At 39.1% G+C, this 16,949-nt stretch overlaps 1 protein-coding gene across 2 annotated transcripts; it reads left to right on the plus strand.

Annotated features, from left to right (window-relative positions):
• Nucleotides 1–6,842: 6,842 nt before the first annotated feature.
• Nucleotides 6,843–13,389, plus strand: LOC127511237 (tripartite motif-containing protein 16-like). 2 transcript variants are annotated; one of them, XM_051892019.1, is made up of 5 exons: nt 6,843–7,120; nt 11,326–11,601; nt 11,923–11,985; nt 12,300–12,347; nt 12,584–13,389. In XM_051892019.1, exons 2-5 carry the CDS (start codon nt 11,343–11,345, stop codon nt 13,096–13,098), a joined length of 885 nt encoding a protein of 294 aa, XP_051747979.1. In that variant the 5' UTR covers nt 6,843–7,120; nt 11,326–11,342; the 3' UTR covers nt 13,099–13,389. The 2 variants fall into 2 exon arrangements, with proteins under 2 accessions (XP_051747979.1, XP_051747980.1); XM_051892020.1 differs by lacking the exon at nt 6,843–7,120 and adding an exon at nt 9,295–9,428.
• The last annotated feature ends 3,560 nt before the right edge of the window (nt 13,390–16,949 follow it).

Raw genomic sequence — 16,949 nt, forward strand, 5'->3', positions numbered from 1 at the left:
TACTTCTGTACTGAATTTGCAGCAAAGATAACTATTATAGATAACTATAGGGGCTTTGGCAAATGAACTGTCAGTTGTCAGAAATAAACACGTCCTATTTGTAGATTGTGATTAAACAGTAATATGTGATTACATGAATTGCTTGCTGAAAGGTAATGTCTAAAAGGGTATCAGAAGGTGTTTTTTGTTGTTGTTGTTTTTCCTTCACACTTTTCTAGAAATTGTTCACCAACATTAATGTTTTATTATTTTATATACCCTGAAAATTTCTACCAGGCTACAATAATACTATTATGAGTGTATGACTTACAGTGTATGACAGTGTATAGTTACATTAACTTATAGGCAAGGCAAGTTTATTTATATAGGACATTTCATACACAACGGTAATTCAAAGTGCTTTACATGAAAAGGAAACAGATCATAACATGCTACAGGGTTCAACATTAAGAGTAATATTTCTGTTTTTTGACCTCTCAGAACAATGATAGTTCAGACAGGGACAAATGTGGGGAAAAAAATGCCCAGGGAGAGAGAAACAGGAACTAACAGAGAGAGAAGTAAGAGGAGGGTGGAAGAGAAAGAAAGCCCTGGATAGAGGAAGAGGTTGAAACCAGCAGAGGAACTGAGAGCAGTGAAGAATGCAGTACAGACAGAGACCACAGTGAGAACAAATGTTGTGTTAAAATCAGTGACAAACAGCCTGATTATTTCAGACTAAAGGAGTCCGTCAAAGCTGCGGTTTCAGCCCGACTCTATTTAATATCTATATTAATGAAATGACGTCAACACTTGAATAGTCAATTTACTTTGTCTTTTTTTGTTGTTGTTGTTAATTGTGATAATATATATAAATGTATAATATGTCCATGTTTTTTTCCTTTTATTAATTTATATGTTTCTATAATACACTTGTTTATTGCTTTGTCAACATTGAACCGTTTCACACAGTCATCCTAATAAAGCTCATTTGAACTGAACTGACAGCAACACAGGCAAAGACCAAGAGAGTTTCATTTCATCATTGAGAGAGGGAGATATTTCCATTGAGCAGCAGCAAGAAGATGAGATTCTGATTATTTTAGTTTTAATGTCGTTTTAAAATAAGACAGGCATTTAGTTTTGACAAATTAAAGACTGGAAGACTTCCTACAGCCTATATTACCTGCGAGAAGAGTTTAAATTATTCAAGAAAAAATATCAGAGCTCTTGATGGCTTCAGAGGTTATTCAGGAGTTGAAAAGCCTCAAAAGAAAACAGAAACTGTCTGGAGGAAACTTCAAGAGCATCTACAAACTTGCAGCAGACATGGCATCTAACTTAATGTTAGATGAATCCTGCAACACTTAAAACAGACCAACATTTGAAACACAATTACAAATATAAAACTCTACAAATATAAAAGCTGCAGCAGATCAGATACGTGGTCTGATAAAGCAGGTGTCAGATGTAATTAATAGATGGTTATCTGTTGTGCCTGCTGGAGCTTCTGAGGCAGAACGAAGTTTCAGTGTCCTGAGAAGGCTGAAAACCTGCCTCAGAAGAACCATGTGACAGTGGTTATGTTTACATGCACACCTTTCATTTCAATTGGAATGAAATCATTCTGATTGATGAATCCAAATCTAGTGTTTACATGAACGCTAAATAAAGCGATCGGGTTGATATGTCATGTTTATGTGTCACAAGCTTCAAATCGGAATTGATTTTTTGTCATGCACATACTGCATGAATATACAGAGTTTCCGGCTGTTTGCACACACTATTCTCCTACATTGCTTCTTTTCCTTGTTTTAAAGAGCAGACTTAATGTTATATTTCGGGTCCTGGTTAGGAGACGATGAGAACATGATGCTTATATTTATCAATCAGTAAAAATGCACTTCCCGCACCCAAAAAGAGGACTGATGGCATGTAGTTCTGCTCCACTTCACAGATGATGAGTGGTAGGAGAATTTTTATTTCACAACAACTACAGCTTGACTGATTCATTTCATGTTTCTTTTCTTTTGATATTGAAGGGCTTTCTTTTGACCTTTTCTCTTTTTTTGCCTTATTGCTTCTCTTCCTCTTTTTTCTATTGTCTGTGTGTGAGTGTGTGAGAGGATGGTGTAACACTCTTCCTCCTTTCCTGTCTTTGGGAAGGTCCTACACAGCAGCACAGAGTCGACAGTAAGGCGGTGGTTGGTTACAAAACATGCAGCAAAGTCTTTTTTCACTATACATTTTACAACTGTATGTCTGATACTGACATTAATTTTTTTAGGGATTGCCACCAGTGGCAAGCTTTGACCAACAATGCCAGGTAGGTCACAGACATTGATACCTGGTGGGTGGGTCTTCATCCAGTTGTCAAAGTGTCACGGATGCTCTGAGACTTGTTTAAGATCCAATTGCAGTTTTGGATATTCAGAAACATTGTACATAGCCAGGCAAGAGTCAAAACACATAAAACAGTCCAGAAAACAAAACCAGAGAATTCTCAGAAGTGCAAGTAACCTCAGTGATGATGACTGAAACAAACCGAACAATGATCAATGATGAGACTGGGACAAAGGGTTATGGGAGATGGAGTCCATGAACGTGAGACAATAATCCGGGGTGGAGTGCCCTCTGGTGGCTAACAAGGGCACTCCAGTGGGTGATCATGACACAAAGTGCATGTTACCTTTACTCTTGAAAGAGCCGAACACACTTCTGTCCAGCAGCTGGACCTTGAGCTTGCAGTGAGTTGGGAATCAGTAGCACAATACAGTGCTTCCTTGCAAAAATACAGACGAGTTATCCAACAAAAGGAGGGCCTTGGACTTGTGCAATTGGCAAAATGGTGTAGAAAAAAAGACCATTTGGATGATCAGTGGTTTATAAGATGGAATAAGAAACAGAGAGATGGTCTGATAATCCAAGGTGCGGAGATGGTGAGGCTTAATATGCATTTGAAATGTTGGTGTAAACCTGCTCTAAAATATTCCCCTCTTGTAGAAAAATGCACATTATTATAAACTTTGGTAAAAACAAACCCTAAAGTTTGCATGATTAAAGTCTCCTGCTACTATGACAGCAGCATCTCCGATGCTAGCTTTGGCACATGTACAGCTGTGATAATTACAGCTGTAAACTCTCTTGGCAGAAAATCAGTCAATATCAGTAAGACATCCTCTCCATCATAACAGGACATTGGCTGCTGTGGCTGTGCAGAGGAGGAAATAATTGAAAATGTCAAACTTTAGAAGAGTTCAAGCAGTTAGACACAGCATTAGACAATAAGTACAAAGATGGAAATAAATACAGTATAGCAATATACATGTACCTGTAGTACTGTTATCAGATGATAGTACGGCTATCAATTCGATTACTACCTGCCTTATGGTAGTAATTGACTGGATGAGGAATAACTTTCTAAAGTTAAACAAGGATAAGACGGACATTCTATTATTTGGTCCTAAAACTAAAAAAGAAATGTTGTTTCAGAATCTGGCTAATTTTACTCCTTTGGTTCGACCAGAGGTTACAAGTCTTGGTGTTATCATAGACTCAGATTTAAGTTTTAATTCCCATATTAACAAGGTGACAAAATCTTCATTCTTTCACCTTAGAAACATAGCTAAAATTTTTACTGGTCTCCCACAAAAATCAATTAAAAGACTTATCCAAAACTCAGCAGCTCGGATACTAACCAAAACTAAAAAAAGGGAACACATAACTCCGGTTTTAGCTGCCCTGCACTGGCTTCCTATAAAATTTAGAATAGATTTTAAAGTTCTTCTCATGACATACAAAGCTTGTAATGGAAAAGGACCTAACTATATTAGCAGTTCTCTTGTCAATTATATTCCTCCAAGAACCTTAAGATCATCTAATGCAGGTTTATTGGAGGTTCCCAGCTATAGATGAAAGAAAACCGGTGACGCAGCTTTTGCAAATTATGCGCCAAAATTATGGAATACACTACCATCAGATATTAGAGAAGCTAGTACACTTATGTTTTTAACTTTCTTTTAAAAATACTATTTCTTTACTCTGGCATTTAATTAATTAGTAATCTGAATTGTGCTTATAAATTGCCTTTTATATGTTTTAGCTTTTTTTGTTAGATGTGTTGTAATTGATTACTTTTAATTTTGTTTGTTTCACTTATGTATTAGTATATTAGTATTCTATTTTGTATTTTCTATTTTTTTTAATCCTTTTTATTATGTTTGATGCATATGTTTGAATGTGATGTTGTTGATATTTGACTATCATTTTTATGTAAAGCACTTTGAACTGCATCTTATGCATGAAAAGTGCTATATAAATAAAGTTTATTATTATTATTATCATGGGTGCCGCTAAGGGTTTCTGGACCCTAAGGCCACATGTAACAATCATAGACTGTAAAAAAAGATGGATGGCGCACCTTCACTCTCTTCCATTCTAGTAAGTGAAGCCACCAGTGTGTCAATATGGCGCTGACATCTTGAGTCTCAGTGAACTTGGAGCCAGAGTCTGCGCAGTAGTGAGTGCTAAGTGGAGCCGCGATATCAAAGTCCTGGTTAATACTGCAGAACAACTCATTATGTCTATGAAAAGTGTGTCAGTGTGACAGAAGATTTTCTGGCTTTGTGTGCCTCAGACCAGTCCTCACACATGAATTTTGAATCACGCAAGATCAAAGGTTCTGGCTCAGATAATATGTGCAGCATATGGGACTCATAGTAGAATAGGAGGTTAGGTGGATGAGGCCAGGTGAAGACATTCTTCCCACCCAGCTATTGCATGCTGCTCACCTTCACTTCTTCACCCACCACCTGGATGACCTGTCCCACAAAAGGCTTACTTTCATATCTGACCAGAATGAACTTGCCTTTCAGATCTTGCAGACCGTCGGTAGCAGTTGAGGGGAAATCTACTGTAGATGGATCATAGCACTTCCAGATAGCAGGTGAAATTTCCCTCCACTGAATTGCAGCTGTTTCTTTAGAGGTTACTTGATGACTTTTCAGTGTACATTTCACAGCTGGGACATTTTTTTGGGACAGATTCATCATACTTTGCAATGGTTTCCTCCAATATCCAATAGTTTGTGATGGTAGAGAATTGATCCTTCAGGAATTTGTAAAGTGATAAGTGACCCTTTGGAAGCCAGAAAGAACAGGTGTGGATTGTAACCTGTTTGCGGCTGCCAACAAAGTGGAAAGCCTGAATTTTACTGCTGAGTTTACAACCATAGTTCTCAGAGACGTCCACATGAACGCCGACTTCATCTTCACGTAGTGTTTCTGAGTGTTTTGGCTTGGTGGAGTCAATTGAAATGGTGCTTATATAGAGAGTCCAGCTTCTTGCTAAGGAAAGCCAACAGATCTTCACACTTTCCACTTTGTGTGACTTTTGCAAAGTTAGCGAAGGTTTTCTCTTCTTCAGATGTGACTATTCTGGACCACTGCTGCCATGTTATTTCAGTTTCCTCCAGAGGTTCTTCAAACTCAATCTCGCTGTAACAGCACTTTACACAGGTGCGATACATGCAATGCTTGCTGGTAGTATTGCATGCAATAACTGCTAGCAACTCTGAAATACTGTTTTGCCTTTCTGGTGCAATCTGTCTACAAGCAGCTTGACATTTTCATGGTCTATGCAAGCACATGTACTTCTGTCAGTGTCTTTTGCTGGTGTTACATAAAAAAGGGCAGCATCTCACGAACTGTCTATATGACAATTTCAGGTGTCTCTTGACTGTTGCATTGCACTGTGCATGAAGCTCCTTCAGAGAGTGAAGCAGTTCCCTCCTTTGCTGCTTGATTTTATTTTTTGTTACCGTGTCCTTTTTGCCTGATAACATTTGAATATTCTCATCCCTACAAAGAAAGCTGACCACTTCCTCTCTTCTCACTCGTGAGCTTTTCATTTTGTCTCTCAGTTTGTTCTTTTCCCTGACAGTTTTCTGTGTATTTTTTTGCCTCTCCAGTTTCCTCTGTATCTTTTGTGTCTTTTGTTTTGCTGTTTGGAGTTCTCTTTTAACTTTGTGAAGTTCAGACCTCAGCCTTTCTATAGGAATCTATAGGATTTGTTCTTTCCTTTTCTTTCCTTGCAGGGGTTGAGGATGCTTGTGGCCTCTCTAAAATTGGGCATGGGCTCAGGATTGTCAAGATGCTGAATTTGCTCATTTGCTGATGTGTTCGTAGATGGTGGAGTTAAGTTGAGAACATCATCAAGCACCCTTTTGTGTTTTTCTGTAGTTTCTCTGGTACTCTCTCCATTTTTCCCTCATCTTCTCCTGCTTTGCTTAGGAGAGCTTGGCTACTGGAATATGCTTTGTCTTTCCCTCTCTTTTTCTCTTTTGATAACTACAAATACAATAGAAAGTAAAAACCAGTTAGCCTACAGAGCTTCTAAAAACAACTGATCTCTTTATAATACCACCTCATCCGGTGATTTCCACTGGCTAACCTTTCAGAACAGCTAAATCACTGCATCACTCTGACTTTAACCTGACATTCTTACAGTCTTACACAGGTGTATGTGTCTGTCTGTCTCTCTCTATCTCTGTGTGTGTATAAACTATCTTTCACGTCTTTTGGCAAGGTAATTGGCCCTTGCAGTAGGATCAGCATACACTTGTTCTCTGTGACGAGCCACTTTTTCCTTGCTTGAAAATTGCATCTATTAGGGGAAAGGGGGCTCTGTTATATTGTATTAATTGTAAAAAATCTGAAATTTAATGAATTGTATTTTACAGATGCAAATTGTAGTCTTTAGTTAACATTTCTTTTATCACTGAATGTATGTTCAAATAAATAAATAAATGAATCACACGCATGTGTCATGCTGCTCACATGACCAGAGCCGGCCAATACTGAGCTGCCATTTGGACGTAAACACTGAAGCTCTGCAACAAAATGGCGTAGCAGTATGACAGGAGACAGATGAATCGGTTGAATAAAGTCATTATTTTTGTTTTGTTTTTTGCACAAAAAGTATTCTTTTCCCTAATGATGTCTTTAGTACCTTTCTGGACCTCAAAAGGTACAATGACGTTGCTGCCTGTGTGTGGATCAGATACCCTCGGATTTCATTAAAAATATCTTAATTTGTGTTCAGAGAACAAATGAAGGTCTTACGGGTTTGGAATGACATGAGGGTGAGTACTTAATGACAGAATTTTTATGTTTGGGTGACCTAACCCTTTGACTACAGGCACTGCTTGTGTGATTCATTATAAACTGACAAACTATACGGATCATATAACATGGCGGACTGTACTCACAATCACAGCTGTCAATCTGCACAGTGATCAGTTGATGCTGAAAGTTGCTGGTGAAATGAGCTTTTATTCATAAGATGAGCATCACTACAGCAGCAGCAGCACATAGCAACGGCTCTTCACTTCCGTCTGGACAACATCATTTCCACAAAGACACACCTGACACTAATGAATATTACAAATACATTTACGTACGTAAAAAAAAGAAGGAAATCATTCATTATAAATTTATGTGTTTACTCTCGCTGAAAGGAAAGTGTTTGAAATAAGCATTTGTCTCTGTCTAAGGCCAGACAAACACACACAAACACGGGTATTTTCAAAAACCACTGCTTTTTCTATGCGGTTTGGCCGTTCATCCACATGCAAATGCATTATCCGGTTACGGAAACCAAACTTTTTTGCAAACTCCGGTTACAGCATTGTCGTGTAGACGGTGAAACCGGAGATTTTGGCAAGTGACATCAGAGTGCGAGTTTGACGTCTTCTTTGTTTGACGTCAGATTGTGCGCTGCTATCTACTTTGTTTACTGAGGCAAGTTTGTGCAATGATGGACATACATTTGAGACCACCTGATTTCTGACTATCACTGCCTTAGTAAGTTGTAGTTTTTGTGAATATACAAAAATTACACTTTTTGTTATGAGCAAGCAGAGCACGACTGACTTAAAAGTGAATATTCACCCTGCATCCTCCGTCTGAGATCAGAACCGACGAGTTTGTGTCCGTGAGACTACGATGATCGGCCGGAGTAAGTTCTCTATGCGACACCGGGTCCCTAATGAACGAATAACCGAAAATATGGGATACGCAAAATAATTAAAGATCTAAATTAAATCACGACTAATCTCATGATAAGCTGTTACATCAGAAACATCATAATTTAAATTTGTAGTCGGATTAAATTATTCATGCGCCAGAAAAGACATACAAACAGAATACCTTCAACCAGGCCATTGGATTCAGTCGTTGGGCCAGTGGGTGGAACTTACAAATGTAACTGTTTTGATTGTCATAGTGTGTGCATGAATGAGTGTGAAACACCTGCTATTCTGTTGCTTATTCCCATCACTTATATTGGGCACTTTTTGCATTTAAATTGGCTTATTCTGACTGTTGACATTTAAAAATGATGCATGTGTTTTTCCAAGAGTATTGGTTAATTTCTTGATTGCCATTTTGAAATAGTCTACCTGGACATTAGTCATATTTGGTAATTCTCTAATGTATTTGCCCTGATTTGATCTGTTTTCCTGGGATATTTATCTATTTTTATATTATGTTGTCATCATTATTTTGTTTTAAGGAGTTAAATATGGTCCATATCAAATCAATACTTCAGAGTAGGGTCTAAACCAACACAATATGATCTACTAGTACATGTACGTTGATTGGTCGAACGCATGCCATATGAAACGGCACCCGGCATTTTAAACGACCTTGATTGACATGGCAATAAAATTTTCTCACATTATTTTGACAGTTAAAGTTTAGGGTGTGTTGTTTTTTTTGTTTTGTTTTTTGGAGTGGGCAGATTTTGATGAGCTTTTGGGCTGGAAATCGTCCACCCACTGACATGGGCAGAGAGAGCGTGTTGTGTTTCTGCTGGTTGTTTTGATTGCAGTCGCCATTAAAACAAGTCTGAACTAAACTCTTGTGGCAGTGATTCATTGTGCCTTATCTACACACTGGCACTTTCTGTTCCTCTTTGGTGAAATGAGCCACCATTATCCACCCGAGCTGCTGAGACCATCACAACCTTTAAGAAACAGCTGAAGACACACTTGTTCTACAAACACTTAGTTCAAACTTCCTTTATGTTTATGGATGTGAATTAGCTCATTTATTTATATAAATGATAATGATTTTTGTTATTTGTAAGTCACTTTGGATAAAAGTGTCTGCTAAATAAGTAAATCTGTCTCTTACTGTATTTATTTCTCAATCTCTCCCAATCCGTCTACTGCATACATAAAATAAGATGTAGGTGTGACATTTTCCCCCTCATGTTTTTCTCATGTCTCTTGAAAAACTGGTTTCCCTTGTTATCCCAGAGATGAGTTTCAGAGCTTTTTCTTGAGATGCCAGTTCAGAGGCTTGTATAAAAAGCCTATGAATGTCCTCATTACTCACGGCAAGTAAATAGCGCTTCATATGCTCGGAGAGAACATTTATCAAATCTTGGTGAGTGTTGAACTATGAAATCATGAATATGCGACTTATTTGTCATGGTATTTAATTTTAAACACATTGTTGTAAATGGTAATCGCATCAAATTTTATGAGAAAATTATGTTTGTATATGGTGCACATGTGCAGATGGCGCAATGCTAATTGCTAATCAATAAGGAGCTCGGTGATCTGGCTTTCATTGGACAGAACTGGTGAACTTAATTCATCAAGCTGATATTTTGTTATTGTTGCATTTATTACTTGTCACATTTATGAATGCTATTTTCAGTTTTATTAAATGCTTAATGTAAATTTTTTCCATTTCCATTTGCACAAACCGAGGGTGTACACCCACTTTTTGGTGTGTTCGCACCGCAGGAACTGGAAACAAATTTAGTTCCAGGAACGGCTTTTGGGGGGACTAAATTAGCTCCTACTTCAGAGTAGGTCTAAACCAACACAATATGATCTACTAGTAACATAAATGTACGTTGATTGGTCAAACGCATGCCATATGAAACAGCACCCCGCATGAGCCACCATAAACATACAGAAAGCTAATGTTAACAGCATTTACCTGCATTTGTCTGTGGCATTGTGTTCTTTTCTCAGCCTCGATAAGTACCATCACAAGTTATCGTAGGAGATTTAGTCTTTTAGCCCTTTTTTTGCTCTTTCCATCGCATTACTTATATATTCCATCTCCATTATCATGAAACCCACAACAAACTACAAAAACACAGCTCCATTCTCCAGTTATTGACGCCATTGAATGCCGGGCTGTCGCTGTCAGCCACAGTTCCTATTTGCGGTGTGAATGCAAACAGTAAAATAGCCCTTGGGGAACATTAGTTCTTGGGAAACCGCACTGTTGGCTAGTTTCTAAAATTGAGTTCCTATAACTAACCAGTGTGAAAGCCCCTATAGATTCAGGGTGTATTCACACCAGGAAAGTCCACTAGTCCACTTGCAGGGAAATGGCTAATGAAATGAATGTAATGGATCTTAAATCATTTAATACATGTGTGTGTGTGTAACGTTATTTTAAACATTTACTTACTATTTTCATCAAGCTTGACTTCTTCAGAGTAGCTGCTAGAAGGGGACGGAGTCCTTTGGCTTGATGAGTTCTTGTCTGTAGGGCTATACAATGTCCACATGACAAACTGTTGGTCTTTTTCTTCTCCGGAATTGCCACTCTTGCTTAGAGCATCGCGCACCTTCATGTACTGTTGCCTAAGTTTTTTTTACTTTAACGTGGCACTGTGCAGGAGACCGCTCAAATCCCCTCTCCTTCATCCGTTCGCTGAACTTGCTGAACGCATCAGCATTTTTATGCATCCTCTCTAGTAGCTGTTATATATAGACATCTGCCCAAATATCAATCTCTTCGGAGACTCATTTCGCAAAGGTTAGCAAATGTAGCAAACACAACACTTTCCCATAATGCAACTCTGACTACGGGAGCCTGTTAACTAAAAAAAAAGGCGCTGTGCTTTCTGCAATTGGGTCAGATTGAGGTTGGGTCATGTTCACACCATAGACTAACCCTACCAGAGTTCGTTTGGGACCGAGACCACCTCTTCAGCTGGGTCTCGGTACGGTTGTTTGGTCCACACCCGAGTGCGATTGCTGTATTCACACCTACCCAAAAGATCCGCACCAAGGGGGGAAATTAACTTAAATTAAATTGAACCAAACAAGACAGGTGTGAAAACACCCTTAAAGCTCCCATTGGTTCCAGACCTTCAGCATCAGACAATATTAAGACATTGCGTATCACAATAGTTTGTGTTCATTAATAAAATTCAAAGGCAATTATTTAATATTTTCAAAAAATTAATAGCTAAAGTAATTATAGCTGAGATGTTTAAAACAAATAATCAGGTCTTTTTCTACTTGTCCTGCAGATGTGAATCAGTGAAGGATGATGGCGTCTGTTTCAGATCACCTTCTGGATGCTCTGGATGATCTCGACACAGATGAACTGAAGAGGTTTAAATGGCGCTTAAAAAATCTTAAGGGCTTTTCAAGGACTGCTCTTCAGAAAGCAGATGCCCCTGACACAGTGGATCTGATGATGAAGTCTTTTGGACCAGAAGAGGCTGTGAAGATCATGGTGGACATCCTGAGGAAGATGAACCAGAACCATGTGGCTGAACAGTTAGAGAACAAACACAAGCAAGGTAATGGTTTAAAGCAGTGGTTCAGCAGGGGGTAAAAAAATGAAGATTCAATGAAGATTTTTTTAAAGACAGGGTGTGACCAAAAAAGTTTAAGAACCACTCAGTAAAAGTTAAAAACTAAAGAACTGATTTTTCTAAATATATTTGAAGTATGAAAATGCCCTGTTATACTATTTTTCTATAATTAATCTCTCAGAGTGAATGTTCACAGAATAAATAACTGCTGGCTTTCAGACTAAATGTTCCTCTCTGTTTTGCTGATGTGTTTGTGTGGTTTAATTTCACTGAATTTTCATTCGGATCTCTTTCTCTCTCAAACAGCTCAGTCTGAGGGCAGCATTGAGGTTCCTGCGCTTGTTGGAGCCAATTCAAAACCGATAGAGGGTAAATAATGATCACAGTCTGTACAGAGAAACCCCAATTTATTCTTACAGAAGTGACCTTCAAGAATGCATTTTTTCCACGTGTTATTTCATGCTTATTTTTATACAGTCTGAAATCACAGTTATGCAAGTAATCAATTGAACTAAATGTCTTTTCAAGTGACGATTGTGGAAAAATATCTGAGATTCATGTCCTCTCATTTCCCACATCTAATATCTTGTAGAATATCACATTAAAATGTCTTAGGAATGGATTCAAGGATGATTTTCTCTTGACATGATAATCACACTCTTCATGTCTGTTGATTTCCACAGTCTCTTTCACCAACATTGTTCCCAGGACCAGGAACGACTTCCTACAATGTAAGTCACTAAGAAAACAAGCAGAGAAACTCACTGAGTGTGTTCATGTTCTTCCTGTAGAAGGAGAAAGAAAACATGACAGAAGAGTTTTATAGTTGATCATGTAAATAATGATTTTCACAGGATATCTGGTAAACTGTACTGAGACACTGATGATATATTGAACATGAAGAGTTCAGATACATTAAAAGATCAGATTCATAATTCCTGATTGTGATGTGTTTTATCTCCATCAGATTCCCATCAGCTCACTCTGGATCTGAACACAGTGAATAAACACCTCTGTCTGTCTGAGAGGAACAGAGTGATTACTTACACTAGCACAGTCCAGCAGTATCCTGATCATCCAGACAGATTTGATCATTGGGAGCAGGTGTTGTGTAGAGAGAGTGTGTGTGGACGCTGTTACTGGGAGATTGAGTGGAGTGGACGTGTGTATATATCAGTGTCATATATGAGCATCAGCAGGAAGGGACGGGGTATTGAGTGTGTGTTTGGACGTAATGATCAGTCCTGGAGTTTGTACTGCTCTTCCTCCAGTTTCTCATTCAGACACAATAACATGGAGACTGAACTCCCTGTAGTGTCCAGCCGTAGAATAGGAGTGTTTGTGGATCACAGTGCAGGAACTCTGTCCTTCTACAGCGTCTCTGGAGACACAATGATCCTCATCCACACAGTCCAGACCACATTCACTCAACCGCTCTATCCTGGGTTTACTGTTTATAAAGGATTAGTGAAACTGTGTTGATGTATCAGAATAAGATTATAGAGTCTCTTATTGTCTCTTCATTACATTAATACTACAGCTGAACTACTGTCAGTGAAATAACATTTCAGAATTCATGTGTGTCATAAATTTTCATATAGACAAACATCCTTCTCATTACAAGAAGAGTATCTATTGAAACCAACCTGCCAGAAATTGTACTAACACCTTCAGGAAACAAATAATGAGCACTTGCACAAAACTTTTACATTCAAAGGAAAACATGTAAACAAATAAATAAAATGAAATAAACATTGTCAGGGTTTTGTCTGTTCCTTGAATTTGTCCTTAATTACTCCATGTTAGTTTCCTTAGTTACTGATTATTGGCACCTGTGTCATTTAGTTCTCTTGTTTGCTCCTGTGTATTTATACCCCTGGTTCTGTTCCATTCTTTGTTGGTTCATGTCTATATCTATGTTTCCATCCACTTATTCTTATGTGCATTTTGGGATATTGCATTAAAAAAAAAAGCTGGATGGAAACACCAAGATGTGCAAAAATTCTAAAAATGTGCATTAAAAAATGTATGCGCTCAACTAAGTCATAAATGTTAAATCAGTCAGGACCACTTTTGTCAAATGTACATTTTATTATAATGATAATACATAAAGTTAGTGTTGGTGGTATGGTTCTGTTCTGGGCAAACTCCACTCGCCCAATTATACAGCCATGCCTGGACAGAGCGGAGAAAGCAGCAAGTCAAACCTCCATTTGAGTAACAGAACGGATCCAGTAATTATGCGAAACAATTACTTTTCATAAAATTTACGAGTTGTTGTAAACAAGCCAAAATACGTGAGGAAAGATGATTTACAATGAAATTTAAAGACAATCGCAAAACAGATATCAGATTCATTGATTTTACAGACATTACAGATTTCCAGCTAGGTGGAGTAGGGGATGGAGGGGGGAGTTAGATGTAGCATGCAGCCATACAATAGAAGAGAGGCTGAATGAATGGAGATTTAAATGAATCACTGTGATAGTGTCAAAACTGATTCAAGCTTGACTGACGTGGCCTGCCTGAACTAACGCAATGTTAGATTTTTTTCAGGTGGATTTTCACCACATTCTTCAGCCAGATAGTGCTTTTAAGGTACACTGTATTGCCAAAAGTTTTGGGACGCCTGCCTTTACGTGCACATGACCTTTAATGACATCCCATTCTTAATCCGTAGGGTTTAATATGGAGTTGCCCCACCCTTTTGCAGCTATAACAGCCTCAACTCTTCTGGGAAGGCTTTCCACAAGGTTTAGGAGTGTGTTTATGGGAATTTTTGACCATTCTTCAAGAAGCGCATTTGTGAGGTCAGGCAGTGATGTTGGCGAGAAGGCCTGGCTCGCAGTCTCCGCACTAATTCATCCCAAAGGTGTTCTATGGGGTTGAGGTCAGGACTCTGTGCAGGCCAGTCAAGTTCCTCCACACCAAACTTGCTCATCCATGTCTTTATGGACCTTGCTTTGTGCACTGGTGGCAGTCATGTTGGAACAGGAAGGGGCCATCCCCAAACTATTCCCACAAAGTTGGGAGCATGAAATTGTCCAAAATGTCTTGGTATGCTGAAGCATTAAGAATTTATTTCACTGGAACTAAGGGGCCAAGCCCAACCCCTGAAAAACAACCCCACACCATAATCCCCCCTCCACCAAACTTTACACTTGGCACAATGCAGTCAGGCAAGTACCGTTCTCCTGGCAACCGCCAAACCCAGACTCGTCCATCGGATTACCAGACAGAAAACATGTCTCCACTGCTCTACACACCCTGACAAAAGTCTTGTCGCCTATCCAAGTTGTAGGAACAACAAAAAATAACTTCTAGTTGATCATTTGGAATCAGAAGTGGCTTATATGAAAGGCAAAGGCCTCTAGATTATGCTTATTTTACCAAAATAAAATCTTATCATGCCTTGATTTTTAATTATTTAATTAGGACAGAAAGGTCAGACTTTGCTTAGACAAAAGTCTTGTCACATCTTTAAAGGATTCAACCAATCACAGATTAGAGCGTCACCTGTGACAAATACTGTAATTAACACATTCCCAGGTGTGTAGAAGAAGAACCCCAGCACACCCATTTCATTTGAAATGCATCCTGACCTCTGACAGCATGCCAAAGATTCAACCACAGACCAAAGTGCTGATCCTGAAGACCAAGTCTCCTGCTGAGGTGGCAGACATCTTTAATGTATCTAAACATCAAGTGGAGAGGATAAGAAAAAGATTTGAAGAAACTGGTGAAGTTCATGACAGGCCCAGGTCAGGCAGACCCCGTAAGACAACTGTTCAAGAGGACCGTTTGTTGGTTCGACAGTCCAGGGCCAACCCTTTTCAACTGCAGCAGAGCTCTACATAACAATTGGTCACCAGAAACCCCTGTATCTACAAGAACAGTTTGTCGAATTCTGTCATGCAGTGGTCTCAATGGCCGAATTAGTGCTCAGAAACCAGCATTAAACAGAAGACAACTAAAAAATCGTGTTGCATTTGCCAAGGCCCACAGCTTGCAGGAAGGATGGCCTGTGGAAAAGTGGCAGAAGTGGCAGACATTTTTCCGATGAATCATCTATTGAACTGCATCCCAATCATCGCAAATACTGCGGAAGACCTATCGGAACCCGCATGGACTCAAGATTCACACAGAAAACAGTCAAGTTCGGTGGAGGAAAAATCATGGTTTGGGGTTACATTCAGTATGGAGGCATGCGAGAGATCTGCAGAGTGTATGGCAACATCAATAGCCTGAGGTATCAAGACATTCTTGCTGCCCATTACATTCCAAACCACAGGAGAGGGCAAATTCTTCAGCAGGATGGCGCTCCTTCTCATACTTCAGCCTCCACATCAAAGTTCCTGGAAGCAAAGAAGGTCAAGGTGCTCCAGGATTGGCCAGCCCAGTCACCAGACATGAACATTATTGAGCATGTCTGGGGTAAGATGAAGGAGGAGGCATTGAAGATGAAACCAAAGAATCTTGATGAACTCTGGGAGTCCTGCAAGAATGCTTTCTTTGCCATTCCAGATGACTTTATTAATAAGTTATTTGAGTCATCGCCGAGACGTATGGGTGCAGTCCTCCAAGCTCATGGGAGCCATACACAATATTAATTCTTTTTCCACTGCACCATGACTTTATGTTCTGTACTGTACATTATTTCTGTTAAGTGACAAGACTTGTCTAAGCAAAGTCTGACCTTTCTGTCCTAATTAAATAATTAAAAATCAAGGCATAAGATTTTATTTTGGTAAAATAAGCATAATCTAGAGGCCTTTGCCTTTCATATAAGCCACTTCTGATTCCAAATGATCAACTAGAAGTCAAGTTATTATTTGTTGTTCCTACAACTTGGATAGGCGACAAGACTTTTGTCAGGGTGTGTAGAGTCCAGTGGTGGCGTGCTTTACACCACTGCATCCCACGCTTTGCATTGCACTTGGTGATGTAAGGCTTGGATGCAGCTGCTCGGCCATGGAAACCCATTCCATGAAACTCTCTACGCACTGTTCTTCAGCTAATCTGAAGGCCACATGAAGTTTAGAGGTCTGTAGCTATTGACTCTTCAGAAAGTTGGCGACTTCTGCACACTGTGTGCCTCAGCAGCCGCTGACCCCGCGCTGTGATTTTTACGTGGCCTACCACTTTATTGCTGAGTTGCTGTTGTTCCCAATTGCTTCCACTTTGTTATGATACCACTAACAGTTGACTGGAATATTTAGTAGTGAGGAAATTTCACAAATGGACTTATTGCACAGGTGAAAACCTATCACGGTACCACAGTTGAATTCACTGAGCTCCTGAGAGCGACCCATTCTTTCACAAATGTTTGTAGA

This window comes from Ctenopharyngodon idella, chromosome 4, assembly GCF_019924925.1.
Source record: "Ctenopharyngodon idella isolate HZGC_01 chromosome 4, HZGC01, whole genome shotgun sequence".
NCBI classification, from domain to species: domain Eukaryota; kingdom Metazoa; phylum Chordata; class Actinopteri; order Cypriniformes; family Xenocyprididae; genus Ctenopharyngodon; species Ctenopharyngodon idella.

Excerpts from the sequence above, each read along its gene's own strand:
- LOC127511237 (XM_051892019.1), top strand. The coding sequence starts at position 11,343 with ATGATGGCGTCTGTTTCAGATCACCTTCTGGATGCTCTGGATGATCTC. Across the intron at positions 11,986-12,299 it reads CAATTCAAAACCGATAGAGG|TCTCTTTCACCAACATTGTT; the intron begins GTAAATAATGAT and ends TGATTTCCACAG. Across the intron at positions 12,348-12,583 it reads CAGGAACGACTTCCTACAAT|ATTCCCATCAGCTCACTCTG; the intron begins GTAAGTCACTAA and ends TATCTCCATCAG.